At 43.9% G+C, this 14,569-nt stretch overlaps 1 protein-coding gene across 1 annotated transcript in view; it reads right to left on the bottom strand.

Annotated features, from left to right (window-relative positions):
* Positions 1-14,569, bottom strand: part of GCLC (glutamate-cysteine ligase catalytic subunit) — a 39,763-nt gene that overhangs the window by 10,783 nt on the left and 14,411 nt on the right. Inside the window, exons 2-7 of the mRNA XM_081246401.1 lie at positions 9,998-10,110; positions 8,980-9,162; positions 6,651-6,764; positions 5,016-5,074; positions 4,767-4,900; positions 238-312 (exon numbers count right to left, since the gene is read on the bottom strand). Of these exons, the coding sequence (XP_081102527.1) occupies positions 238-312; positions 4,767-4,900; positions 5,016-5,074; positions 6,651-6,764; positions 8,980-9,162; positions 9,998-10,110 (678 nt within the window). The remainder of the gene's footprint in view (positions 1-237; positions 313-4,766; positions 4,901-5,015; positions 5,075-6,650; positions 6,765-8,979; positions 9,163-9,997; positions 10,111-14,569) is intronic.

The following is a 14,569-nucleotide window of genomic DNA, read 5'->3' as shown; positions in this document are numbered from 1 at the left end:
GGGGAAAACGGCTACGCTCAAGCTCGACACTTCAACACAAAAATGCCTTACTGGCAACGTTAAACTCTATAGCTTAGACTCTTATCCATTAGCTCTAAGTCTGCATATTATTCATGTTAGTTCGGTTCTAAATGAAATCTTAACTGGACTTAAATAGTACATGGTCAGCAAATTTTGCACGTGCAGTCTTTATTTTATACAAAGAAGTAGATAAAATTAGGTGTGATTTCTACTTACGACAATTGGGCAGATAGTGGCCAACTGATCATAAAGGTATCTGGCCTCAGATATGCTGCAGGCTTGGAACGTTACCTGTATAAGAATCCCAAGTTATTAAACAACAACACAAAATCAGCACCATCCTCCACAAGGAGCCAAGTCTGAGAAGGAAGGTGGTTGGTCATGGCATGTGCTGGTCATTCCGTTGATGACAACATTGAATACAGGAGTTTTAAGAGCTGTCTCGGATGAATTTTGCTAGAAAATGGCTTTAATCATGTTCACATCTACTATACATAACCGTGTTCCAAAGTTAAGTAAGACTAAGAAGTCAAGAAAGTAAAATAAGACCTAGATTAACAATGAAGTTCAGCCAGGCGTTTCCTCTTCCACTGACTTATTTCCTTCTACAGCTGCCCATCCACATCTGTGGGCTTGTATACATTTTGGTACAAAAGGGGGATCTGGAGATGCGAATGATGGGTTTCAGAGTTCACTGGTGGCACAGTGGGGGATAGCTTGGGAGGGGGCAGGACTGGAGGAAGGAAGAGAAGGCAGTTAAAACACTGCCACTGTCCAGGAAAAAACTGAGCAAGTCTGGTGGGAAGAGGCACAGCAGGGCCAAAGCAGGCCTGGTGACCAGTGGGCACAGAGGAGTGAGGAGTGACCTGGGTTTTGGCCTGGGTGCTCCTCGAACAGATGGGAAGCAGCGGCGCCAGGACACAATGGGCTTATGAGGCTGAGGCCAAGGAAGAGCGAAACAGCCCTGTAAGCGGCTTGGTCTCCAGGGCTGGGGCCAGGAAGAAAAGTCTGAGCTGGAGAAGTATTTGGGGAGTAGGCCCAGATGATGTACTAAGAAGGGCAGATTGCCCAGGAAGCCCGCACAAGAGGGGTAAGTAGGACTTCAGAGTTAGGCAGAGAAGGAGATCACGTAATTGATTAGTGCAAATCCTCTCAAAACAATTACCCAAAAGAAAAAAAAAAAAAAAAAAGTGCTGCCCTCTGCAGGGCTGGGGCAGCGGAAGGGGCAGGGAACGCAAATTGTGGTTGTGTTGGCACATTTGTAATAACTGCAAACTGGGAACAGTTCTCATGTCCTGTTGTTATTTAATAATGACAGTTTGGATTTTGTGTTGGTGCAGTAAATAATTTAAGTGCTTAATAGTTGAACTAGCAGCTGAGTGAATGTTTACTATTCTAATCGCAACCTGTTAGTTCCAGTAGTTTTAGCCAGGTCTCAACTTTGCTTTTTTTTGTTTTGTTTTGGCTTTTGTTTAAATGGCAGAGGACTTCTGTTGGAGACTCAAGGGTCTAACCGCTGAATTCATGGCATTTCACGTCAGTGTGGTGACTGACTACAGAAAACGATGACTCAGACCATTTACTGTGTCCTGACTTTCCTACCATTTCTATGTGAATTATTAAGTCAGTGCTATATTTTAATTAAAACATAATGATAGGTACCCAGCCATTACAAATTAATTCAACACACGGAGAAGAGCTGTGTCACAGGTGTAAAGGAGCAGGAATGTCAAAGGTGAAAACAGAAACTGAGAAGAACTGACAGGTCACTAATAACCCAAACCAGGGCAGTTTGTGCCAAGAGGTGGGAATGCAGAAATCAGCTTGTCTGTGGGTAAGAGTTAAATGAGAAGTGGGGGGGATGGCGAGCAGAGTATTTACAGGCTTATCTGCTGTGACCCCACCCCTAAAGTGTAAGCCCTAGGAGGGCAGGGGTCTGCCTTGCGGTTCTCTATCCCCAGTGTGTAGGACAGGGTCTGACATCCACTTAGTCCTTAATATTTATTAAGCGAATAGAGTATCTTGAAGGAAAGAGGGTGCTAAAGAGGAGAACACAGGAGCAAAGATAAGTTTTATTTTTATAAAATGGTGGGATCCTTGAAAAGCTGACCCTACAGCCCAAACTTATATGGATTGAGATTAGGAATACCTAAATGTTCCCCCAAGTGTTTTGACTGCTGAATCCTTTTGAACATACATCTCTTAGTTTATTTAGGTCCTTTTTTGAGTTACTCTTAGCTATTTTAGAGTCTGTTATTTTTGTTTTTAAGAAGATCCTATGATAAGCATTTTTTCTTTTCAGTTTTTTGATTGGCTTCTCTTAGATGGCCTAGTATATACTAGACAATTCACAGGCAAATTCTGAAAAAGTCAACCCTAGAAAAATATGCTTAAGAAAACTGGCAACTGGAATTCAATAGCCGAGTTAGAACAGTGATATGACTTAGTTATTCTAAGTATATTTAGTAACTAGCTTCTTTACCCCAGGGCTGATTGAGCCATTGAGACATCACTGTGGTAATGGCTTTAGTGGGGGAAGAAAAAAAAAGAGTTCTTAACACCTTAAAAAGATACGAATACATGAACGGTTTTGGATTCTGGTATCCTTTTAAACTATCATATAAAGAAGAGAAGCAATGTCACTAGGAAACTGATGAGGGAAAAAAAAAGAGAAAGTATGGAAAATTGATGTTAGAAACCTAAATATCTAAAATTTGTCCAGAACCCAGTGTTGAAGCCATAGGATTTTCTTGGGGGGCGGGGGGAAGCCTATCATAATGTGCATGAACTTATTAAATGATTCCTGCCAAGTCCCCCACCAAGAGTCAAGAATTTGAATATAGTTGAGGTACTTTTTGTTCTGTACAGTAAGATGCTCACTAACCTTAAAAAACAAACAAACAAAAACTTTGAAACCATTTTTTTGCCTTATTGTAATAAGTAGTTTCTAGTTTTCCTCTTAAGAGATAAAGCAGAGATTTCTGTGGTGATTGATGGAATCTGTCTCATTTACCATGTACTTACATTATCTGTGCTAAAGACTTTTAAGTGGAGTATTGAAAGTGGGGTGGCTGGACACACCACTGAGAAAAAGAAAACAACCTTAAACCCATGACAAAGCTTAAATTGGATGGAAAACTGTATCTACAAGCAATAAAAATGTAAACTACCTACCATTAGGACATATTTATTTGTGTAAACACAGTGTTTCAAGGGAAAGACTACCCCTTTGGAATGGGGCAACTGTGCTGTCCATGGCAAAACACCCTGGTTTAATATTAAACCAAGAAAAAAAGGCAATGGGTCCTCCAAGAGCGCTGATAGATTTTAAAGCTGTGCACTCTAAGTTCTAGAGCTTAATGGTTCTCTTTAGAAATATTTGGAATTAAGATAGGGAAGCAGATAAGGCAGTTAAAAGTCAACAGGTCTCTTTTTTATGAAGTGTGTCCATCTGGAAGGAAACTCATAGCCTAGGTTTGTTTGGAAGACACGTTTTACACCACCTATATAAGTCAGGGAAAGCAGGGGAAATGGTATCCTTGGCCATGGTTATTTGAACACACTTAGCATGTAAAAATCTGACTCTGGCATTCAATTTTGATTACACATAGTTGTAAAATAAACACATCCAAGATACATGTGCAAGAAGGTGTGTGTCTGTGTGCAGCTGCCTGAAATGATGGGATCCTGGGTCCCCAGCCGTGTGGAGGGCAGGCAGACTGAGGGCTGGGGGCGGGCTGAGGGGTGCTAATGTGGGGTCAGGCTTCACACCGCTCCAATCAGCAAATAATCAGAACTGGATAAAATCTCCTTGGATAATAACAAGAGGCCCTTTTTTTTCTTTTGAAATTTTCAGTTTGAAACTTTTAATTTTGTGCCACTTTTACTTCTGTTCTAACATGATTTTAAACAAATTAAAGGTTAAAACCAATACTGTTGTTAATAAAAACAATTAAAGAATATTAGCTCAGAGACAGACCTAGAAGCAGCCTTAATATAAACCCTTCTTTCAGCTGTTGAGAAAACCGAGACCAGAAGAAGGGGAGTTACCCAAATACCTGAGAAGTCACAGCTAAAGCCCAGACACAGGCTTGTGGGCAGCCCGATGGGTTCCTGCTCCCCGCTCCAGGTCCCCTGTGAGGTGGGACACCATCCCTGCCACAGGTGCCAGTAATCTGATTAGATCCAGGGCAAGTTTTAACCAAGTCATTGACAGAAAGACTATTCTACAATACCTCCTGTGAAACTTAGCCTGGGGCAAGGCAAATATGGGCTGCTAAATATTTATTCTTTTTATACAACTAGATGGCCTTGCAGGAAAATAAAAGTTTAAAGTCCAAATAATCCTTCCCTTGGATCACAAGTTCACTGGAGTGCATCCAGAATTCATTTTCAGAAATGATAAGATTTGAGCAATGTTTACAATCTCAAAGCTAGTCACTAGATGGCAGCAAAAATTAGGCACAGAGAGAACAGAGACAGTGACTGCGGAATATTTCACATTTTAAGTTCATTAACAACTATGTCTTTGTAGTGAACTGTAGATTCGGTAAATTCTGTCCAGAGATAACTTCCAGTGAATTAACTAAGATAACTTCATTGGTTTTCAGAAAGAAGTAGTAACTACTATTTCAACCTGATTAAAATGTGATTTTTAAAAAGGAAACATGCAATTATAGAGAAAAGAAGTTAATAAATAGAAACGGATGAGGACAGCTTGCCTCTCTGGATATTTGAAATGATACCTGCAGACAGCAATTGCCCATCCCAAAGCCCATAGCGTCCATGTAAATGTGGTCGGGCTTAGAAGCCTTTGCTGCCTCATCATCCTCAGGAAATGTTTCTATAAATGGAGATGGTGTATTCTTGTCCTTAAATACTGCAGTATTAATTGAAAAAAAAAAAAAAGAAAGAAAAGAGCAGGAAATGGGTGAGAGTCAAGGATTAACAACAATGGGGGGGTCCCCTCCCACCTGCCACCTCTGTAGACTCACTTGGGACGTTGATGACAACCTTCTCTCCTCTTCTGTGCCGGATGTTCCTGGTGAGGGTACTAAAAAACAGACAACAAATGTCCTAAGTTGGTCACCTAAGAACCATCATGCAAAAGAAGAATTTGACAATATGCAAGTACACAGAATGAAATCCTCCCTCAAACTAATCCTCTAAGACATCCCTACCAAAAATTCGTGTGGACCGAGAGACTGAGGGGATTTCCTCAAAGAAGGCTTTGCATTAATACCATGTCCTCTGGCTCTTGTTTGAGAATGTCATTCTCTCTCCTGCCCAAGCCCTGATCCCCGGCTCCGTATGACTCACCAAACCAAGCTCAAGTGTTCAAGGTCTGCCATGGTCTGGCCTCACCCTACGTTTCTAACATTTTCCATGCTAAGTCCAAAGACTTGAGCCAAACTGTGGTGCTCATGTTCCCCAGGCATCTCTGGACCCCAGAACCTCATCACTCCCTCCACCCATCCTGCAGCATTAATACTATCCTCCAGCCTGCGATGTCTGATCCAGAAGCCCCTAGGCAAGCTGTGGCTGTGAGCACTGGACGCGCGGCCAGTCCTAATTAAAATGTGCTCTGAGGGTGAACACACAGCACATTTTGAAGACTTGGTACAGAAATAAAGTAAAACTTATTAATAATTAAAAAATACTGGTCACAAGTTGGATATATAGAGTTAAATAAAATACACTATAAGTTCACCTTTTTCACTTTTTTAACGTGGCCAGAAAATTACTACTAAAATTACACATGTGGCTTGCATTATGGTTTTACTGGGCAGTGCTGCTGTCGATGGTGTAAATGTCACCTCTCTCAGGAGGCCTGCTTTTGACCCCCTCAATCAGAAGCACCTTCCTCTCTCTGGTGTTACCATCTTTGGACACCTGTCATAATCTACCTTTTCTTGCAGCTGAATATCTCCACCTTCCCCTTGGCACACTATCAACACTTGATGTTGGAAACTATGTTTATATGTCTTTATCTTCCCCACGGACTCTGCACGTAGCAGGTGTGCAGACCTGTTACAGGAATGAACACTGAGAAGTCACAGGTCCCTAACTCTAGGTCAGGAGCCCGGGTTCAGTATGACAGGTGAGACTCAAAGGTACAAAGCTAAGATCAGACTGGTGTGGGCCCTGAAGCAACTTGAAACCCTAGAATTGAAACTACAGACTAACAGACTTAGAAGTTAGTGGAACAGAAGGTAGAGCGTGCCTACTATATACACAGGTATTGTACATATTTTACCTTATTGTCAAGGTATATGGAGTGGGATGAGAAGACCACAGATACTGGCGGTAATTTTCAGAGGAGGAAAAGGTAAAAAGGATGACAAGAAAGCTTCTCCAAACAGGTGTTAACAGAACTAGGATTGAAATGCATCTGTGGTTAAGTGTACAACTTTAGGATCACTTGGAAAACAGGCAGATCCAGCCTGGAAACAAGCAGCACCAACCGAGCAGCCTTGGGGGACTGAGAACAGGCGTAGCTGTGGGTCTGTAGGCTCCTCTGGTTAATTACCACAGGAGCTGGAATTCAGGAACCACTCAGTAATGATTCCGGGAGGGACACTGCACCCCCAGGGCAGGGAACCAGGGATCCAAGTCATCCACACACTCACCTGAAGCGCGGGTGCTTGTTTATCGCTTCATCAGGAAAGAAGAGGGACTTGGAAGCTCCTCCTTCTACTGGGTTGGGCTTGAACTCGGGCAGCGTGAACCCAGGGCAGCCTAATCTACAACAAATTGAAGAACTAAAGAGATGGAATCTGTCTTCAGGGATTAAAAACGTGCATGTGTAACGTTGCCTTTTTCAGGGGTCCGGCATACAGGTGTTCTGCAAACACTGTGGCCCTTGCAGCCACGCCTTTGCAGTCTGTCTTGCTCACCAAGCTCTTCTCTTGTGACTGCAGCCCTTTTGCAGATTTTATCAGAAGCCTCCGTCCACTCAGGGTCTGCAGAGCACTTACTTACGTCCTGGCCGCCTTGGCTGTTTCCCCCACGCAGTTTCTGAGGCGTCTTCCTTTACCAGCTCTGACCCCTTCACACCACCACCTCCCCAACAGCTTGGTTCGACTTGGGACAGGCCTCCTGTTTCTTGCCTCTGCCAGGCACCTCATGAATCCGTCCAGATCAGGCAGGTTCTCTGCCGGTGTCCCTGTCCACCCCCAGATCTCCCTCTGGAGGCTGAAACCCAACCCTATTATCTCACTTGACCCGAGGAAGAGCTTTAATTCCAACAGAGAAACAAAGCAGGGTGTAGATCGGCAGTGGGAAACTTCTGGCTTGGGAGCCAAGACTAGCCGGTGCCTTATTTTCAACCTCACGTTTTATAAAACTGGCCGCCCATGTTCGCATTGTGAACAACAACTGAACTTGCCGAACTTATCTGGAAAACAGCCCCAGCTATGATGGGGCTCCTCAGAGTTCCTGCAGCTCCGTACATTATTCACTGACAGCCTGCAGCCTTAGGAAAAGCCCTTGCAGAGAGTGACAAACTGAGATCTGGGGGTCTCTCTGCTGACCGGAATCAGGCTGGAGAAGCACGTGTGTACTTGGCAGGAAGCGGGCAGCCAGGACTCAGACCGGCACCCCCAGCCCTACTTTTCCTCCAGACCAGCACCGTCCAACGGAACCTCTGCAGGGATGGAAATGCTCCCGACCTGCACTGCCCAGATGGGTACTGAGCAGGTGGAAAGAGGCGAACGAGACTGAGGAACTGAACTTCTCTTTGTATACAAGTCGGACTGATTTAAATGTAAACAGTCACATGACCACTGTTTGGGTTACTGGGCCACACTACAGTTGCACCTGTTTACGGAAAGAGAATCACTCTGTTTACACTGAAGAAACTCAGTCTTCCTTCCTCTCCCTCTTGATTCCGAAACAAAACTTCCCCTATCATTTAACTGTGGATGTAAGGTGAGGCTTCTACAAACAAATAATTATTATCTTTGTTTTGTTTACAAATCCAAAAATACCCTCTCATCATAAAAGATATGGTTAGGCTTTTTTAAAAAAATTAGATTTTTAGAATAAAACTTATTCCTAGCTCAACTCTCCTCCCTTCATAATAACTTAAGAGAAGGAAAAAGATACTTCTCTAAATGTCTGATGAGTTGCTTAAATAAGGTTTCAACTATTTATATGTGACCATGGAGATTTTAAAAAAGAAAATTCCTTTTAAGTGTCCTAAGACCAGTGGTGTGACTGTGAATGCCTATGTTCATCATGGACATTTACCAGGAAAAAAAAAGAAGGCATAAAAATAGTTCAGAGTGTTCCAGGCCACGGATACCAATCCCCAAAGTGCTTTTGAACTTTGGGGAGGTAAGCATACTTTGCCACAATCTGACAGATATCTAGCAGAGATAACCAGATTTACGATTTGGTAGAACTGCATTCTTGCAACAGATCCTACCTATAATTGTGTGATATTTACGTACCTCATACTAAGCTAAGGGCAGAATTTCACTGTTCATATTTACCTTATATTTACTCTTATGAAACTTTAGCCATAACTAGATTTGATGACAAATCTTAAATCTTTTCAGCACAATCCAAACATGACCCAGTGACTCCCTTGTTCTTTGTTAATATGTATCAACAGACCCTGGGAGCACTGATGTCAGCCCCCCATCGGGGGTCCGCTGATCTGACCTGGGGGGCAACGCACATCCTTCCTTGTGCACTGCTCCTTCCGCTCGGCCTGCGGAGTCTGTGGCCCTCGGGTCCTTCCACAGTCCCCCTGGCCACCACCACCACTGGCAGAGGCTGGCATGTGACTCTGCCTGCAGCTCTAATGTTACAGATTCTACCAGACACGGTGTGATGAGGATGAACTGTCTGCAAAGCATGAGAGCTGTGGGGTCAAGTGCTGGGTTGTGATCTGCTCTCTTGATACCCGGATGCTCTGAAATGCCAGCCACGCACGTTGACACAGGGACTAACCTGGGAAATGAAGTGATCGTGCAGAGGGCCTGGTTTTCCCCCAGTAGAGATGTCGCTTCCTTGCGGCGCTTCCTCATGTTGTCCTCGACCGTGTTGAACTCAGACATGGTCCCTCCGTACGGCTGGCCAGGTGTCCCCTCGATCATGTAGCTCCCATACTCTGGTCTCCAAAGGGTAGGGTGGCTACAGAGGAGAAAAGGTTTCAGTCCATCTTATTCTTCTGCTGCAGTCTGCTCCATTTTTAGTCTTGAAAAAGTTGCTTCCAAAAATTTAGAAACCACTGGGTATACAAGAAGCCAAGAACTCTTTACAATTCCCAGTGGCTGTTAATCTTCCACAGCTTTTCAACTACGTAAGGGTTACAAGTGCTGGGTCTAAAATATTTATAAATAACTGAGACACACACAGGGCATGCACTGTCCAAGGCAAGCAAGCCTGTCCACTCTGCAGGGAAGGACGTGGGGATTTAAGGCCTCCTTCAGTTTAAGACTGGGTTCCAAATGCAAACCCAGCCTCCCCAAACTTAGTGGGTAGAAAAATGAACTAGAGGTACATGCCCCCTTCACCTCTGTCTACTGAAATAAAGAAATATTTAAAAAACATCCTGCCAGCCAAGCAAAACCCATCTGCAAGTTTTCTCTAACACCATGGTTTGTGATCTTGGTAACTGCCAATTTTTTAAAAAAATATTTAAATAGTAAACAAACTTTATATTGAGTTTACTCTTCTAAGTGCTTACTAACGTATTTGGAATGTCTACACCCTAAGAGGTAGGTATTATTATTATCCCTGATTTACAGTTGAGGAAACTGAGGCACAGAGAAGTTAAGTACCTCGCCTAAGGGTACCCAGCTATTAAGCAGAGGAAGCAGGATTTGAACCCAGGCAACTGGGAACCAGAGCCAGAGCCCTAAACTGCTGTGTTCTCCTGTCTCCTGTACGTGGGAGGAGAGATGATATTCCAGTGGTTCTAACAGTTCCAGAAACCCTCAAAGAAGCCTTCAGTACATCAGCTTACTTTGGGTTTGTCCTTTCCCCCTTTTCTTGCAGAGTTTCAAGAAGTTCCTCTCCAGACAGTACCAGTTGGGCTTTTTTATTCTCATGATCAAAAGATACCAACATGTATTCCACCTATTGGAAATAAAGGAGAGAAAGATGAACATTCCTCCAGACTCGTGCTTGATACGACCTTTAGGAAAAGTAGGGAAACGTGAAGGTTGGAAAGGATGACAGTGTCCTGAGGAGTCAGATCTGCTTACACAACGGTGCTTAGTGAGTGAGGTTTGCATAATGCGAAAACCTGGAGAGAATGGCCAACAGTGGCCTTGTGGGAGGACAAGGGCTCTTACGTGATTCCGTCTTCCCCTGTTCTACTTAATACCTTATAGAAAGGTCAAGATGCCCATTCTGACAAATTGTACTTCGAGAAAGAAGTATTTCAAAGCCAGGATTCTGTAAATCGCAGTTGCAAGTAGTAGTCGCATTTTACAACGTATTTCCTTGGTGGGCTTACTGTAAGTTTATGAAAGGGGTTACCTGAGCGTTCTAATCAAGGTAGATTATCCTTCCTCACTGGTAGGTTATTTAATCATCCCACTATGAGCCTCACTAATGGACAGTTAAATCAAAATCAAATACACCAATATAGAGGTATTAGTTTAGGAGTTTTGGCAATTTTGGTTTGGTTTTTCAGGAATAATTTAAAACCACTTCCCCACTCTGAACCCATACAGAATTTACAATGCAAGGTGCACTAGTGCATTCATAACAATACCTGGTGGAATTCTGATAAAAAATCAAGAGTGAAATACCAAAGTAAGACTTTTCTGGGCAGAGTACAAATAGAACCTGCATTTGTTTTCCCTGAAATTGCGTGCTGTAATTCATGATAGTTGGTATCAATAGTGAAGATTGTGACTCACTGTTTACGGTTAAAATAAGACACACATCATCCATAGGTAAGTGAAAAGATTGGAGCTGGACCATTCAGGCAAACACTTGAGAGCACCCTTTGCACAAGACCCCAAGACAGAGAAGAGATGGCAAACTTGTGGCAGGTGGCAGACCAATCCCCAGAAAGTACTTTGTTTGGCTTATTATAAAAGAGACAAGCAACAATACATCCACTATCTACCTTATCTACCTGACATTTCACATGGAAATCCAGATCCCAGCCTTAAAAACAAACCAAAGTGCGGAAGCCCAGCAGGAGGCCTGGGTCCAGAGGGGCTGGGGCTGGGGAGACCCCCTTTGAGGGGGGCTCTGGTCTGCAGACCCACCGTCCAGGTGGAAGGCATCTGAGTCAGCCCTCCCTATCACAGAAATAGTACCACTCAAGAGACTGGTTTGCCCTTCAGCTAAGAAATATAAAAGGGGGGAAAAATGTTAGTAACCACAGGGAAATAGCCTGGCAGGTTTGAATGACAACAAAAATAAACTTTTGATGAATTTTTATTAGTTGTTGTTATGGACTGAATGTTAGTGCCCCCCACACCATTCTTATGTTGAAGCCCTCAACCCCCAATGTGATGGTATTTAGAAGAGGCCTTGGGGGGGGCGGGTAATTAGGTCAGGAGAGTGGGGCCCTTGTGACGCGATTTGTGCCCTTATAAGAGATGAGAAAGATGATTTCTCTCCACTGTGTGAGAACACAGCGAGAAGGCAGCCTTTTGTAAGCCAGGAAGAGGGACCTCACCTGGAAGCCAAATCTACCACCACCTCTGACCATGGACTTTTCAAACTCCAGAACTGTGGGAAGTAAATGTTTGTTGTTTAAGCCACCCAGTCTGTGGTATTTGCTACAGCATCCTGAATAGACCGAGAGAGTTGTCTTACTGATGCGTTCAAGTCATCAGCGCTGAGGTGAAAACAGCACTTAATTCGGAAACAATCTAGTTCCATAAGACTCAGAAGCAGCTACAGGCAGTTCCCTATTTAGGGAGACTGTACTTTGAGAAAGTTCCTCTGTTAACTTCTGTGTATATTAGAAAAAAGGAATTTTCAAATTCCTTTGAAACAATGTTATACAAAGGTCCCTGGGCCACCCCTCTAAAGTATTTAACCTACCATGCGTCTGACCTCTGGAGAGAGGGAACCCATCACTGTGTCCCTGGGGGACAGTGAGGTCCTACACTGCTTCCCAGGCACTGGGATGAAGACTCCGGCCTCCTTACACCCTGGAGAAGGGGTTGCAACCAGGTGGTCAGGCCGAGGAGGGGGAAGGTGCGGGGTAACTCAGCCCAGGAGGACTGGGCTGCAGGGCGGGGTCCGCAGCCACCCTAAAGAAATTCACAATTCAGGATTCAGGGCCAGCTCCTCCATTCCACCGGCCCAAGCAGTAAGCAGTCTTGACTTCGGCTGGAACCACCCATTCCATCTAAGAGACCTGGTTTTCTCCTTACACCGACTCCTGGACAAGCCCGCAGCCATCTGGAGATAAGGCTCTAACTAGCTGATGACCCATCCGTGCTGAAACACAGCATCCTGCTGCCTCCACACTCTTTGTCCTTTCACCCAAAGTCCTGTGGTTGGCAGGTGCTGGGGGCACTGCACAGAGCCAGGTGGATGTGACTCCTGCTGTCAAGCTCACAGGTGGCTGAAATGACAGTCAGTAACTCAAGGGAGCTAAATGGTCTGGGGCACGTGTAACAGGAGGGTCTGGTCCCGCCTGGGGTATCAGAAGGTTTCCTGGGGGGAGGGAGGTGGCCAGGCAAAGGAGAGGGTCGTCATAAATACAGCCCTCACCCCTGACCCCTGTGCTTCCCCTGACCACCACCCTGACTGCAGCGTGATCACCTGGTTGGCTGCCCAGAGATGCAGATAAACTGGGCCCACCCCTGGAGACCATGTCACAGTAGTCCCGCCTCTAGACTGTAAACTGTTTTAAAGCTAGTGACTGTGCCTTCTGCCCAGAAGATGGTTTTCTCACACAGCAAAATACTAATGACCAATATTTTTGAGCACTTTCAACCATCCAGTTGGATGGCACCCATTTCCGTATCTAGCAAGATACTCAAGCCTGGAGCACCCAAAGGGGTGCCAGAACCAATGGTGATGCTACTTGGTTTCAAAATCACTTGTAGTGAAATAGGGAAGACCTGCGTGGCAAGACCAGAAGAGCAGCTGTGCCTGAAACAGTGGGTGAACTTGAGGTGACCACCACAGGTCCAGGAACCCTTTGTATATGGTGACATTTTAGACTCTAACTGTTGAAATGTTATTTTAAACTGCTCTCTTTTCCCTAAAAGGAAATGTTTTAGTAGTTTACTCTAAAGTTACATCAGGGAACTATACTCAGTATTTTGTGATAACCCATAAGGGAAAGAATCTGAAAAAGAATATACACATGTGTATACATATATATGTATGTGTATATATATGTATGTATAACTGAATCACTTTGTCGTACACCTGAAACACAACATTATAAATCAACTATACTTCAAAAAAAAAAAAAGAAACACAGGCCAAAAATAAAGTTACATCAAATTCTTATAATATCTGCTATATTCTGACTTTTCCCCCACTATGAAATGCCATTTCATACCACAGAATAACACAGGGTGTACGCCAGGGAAGTTTACACAAAATAAACGTGGCCTTGCCCTGGCCTGGTCTTCCTCCAGTGTCCTAGACCAGGACTTCAGCTAACAGAGCAGGAGGTTCTTTATGAATAATATATTAATCTCAATTTTAACACTGCGTAAAATGATGAATTTCCTATACGATTACGTAAAGTAACTTCCTTGAATCACTACCAAAACAAATTCTTCACATGCCAAGATTAGTAATATGAAGCCTCAGTGAAAAATTTTAAGATTCAAGAGAGAGCAGGAAAAATTGTGACGAATCTCATAAAGGGGCCAATGACACCTTTCAATAAAGGAAAGGGAAAAAAAAACACCCTCTCCTTTATGGTAGACACTAGGCATGTGTGACCTTTTTAGATTTAAAATTAAAGTAGGGTTTCCCTGGTGTTGCAGTGGTTAAGAATCTGACTGCCAATGCAGGGGACCCGGGTTGGAGCCCTGGTCCAGGAAGATCCCACATGCCGTGGAGCAACTAAACCCGTGTGCCACAACTACTGAGCCTGCACTCTAGAGCCCGTGAGCCACAACTACTGAGCCCATGTGCCACATCTACTGAACCCGTGCACCTAGAGCCTGTACTCTACAACAAGAGAAGCCACCCAATGAGAAGCCTGCGCACCTCCATGAAGAGTAGCTCCCAGCTCGCTGCAACTAGAGAAAGCAGCAATGAAGACACAATGCGGCCAAAAATAAAATAAATAAAATAAATTTATAAAAAATAAAATTAAATTAAAGTAAAATAAAAATTTCAGTTCCCAAGTCCCTAACTGGATATTGCAAACAATTCAATTACTGCAGGAAGTTGTACTGGACACCACTGGACTTAAACCCGAGAGAAACCACCTCTTGGAATTATATCTTGACACACTTACTGATGCATTACTGCTGGTGCAAAGGAAAGCCCTGCATGCCGATCTGCTCTTTCATGTCCTACAAATGGTGTGAGACATTTACTTTCTGGGCCTCTGAATTGACACTGGCTGATTTTTTTTAACCATGCC

Source organism: Mesoplodon bidens, assembly GCF_964165515.1.
Source record: "Mesoplodon bidens genome assembly, chromosome: 10".
In the NCBI taxonomy this organism is placed as follows: Eukaryota; Metazoa; Chordata; class Mammalia; order Artiodactyla; family Ziphiidae; genus Mesoplodon; species Mesoplodon bidens.
This window is presented reverse-complemented; position numbering and strand designations above follow the sequence as displayed.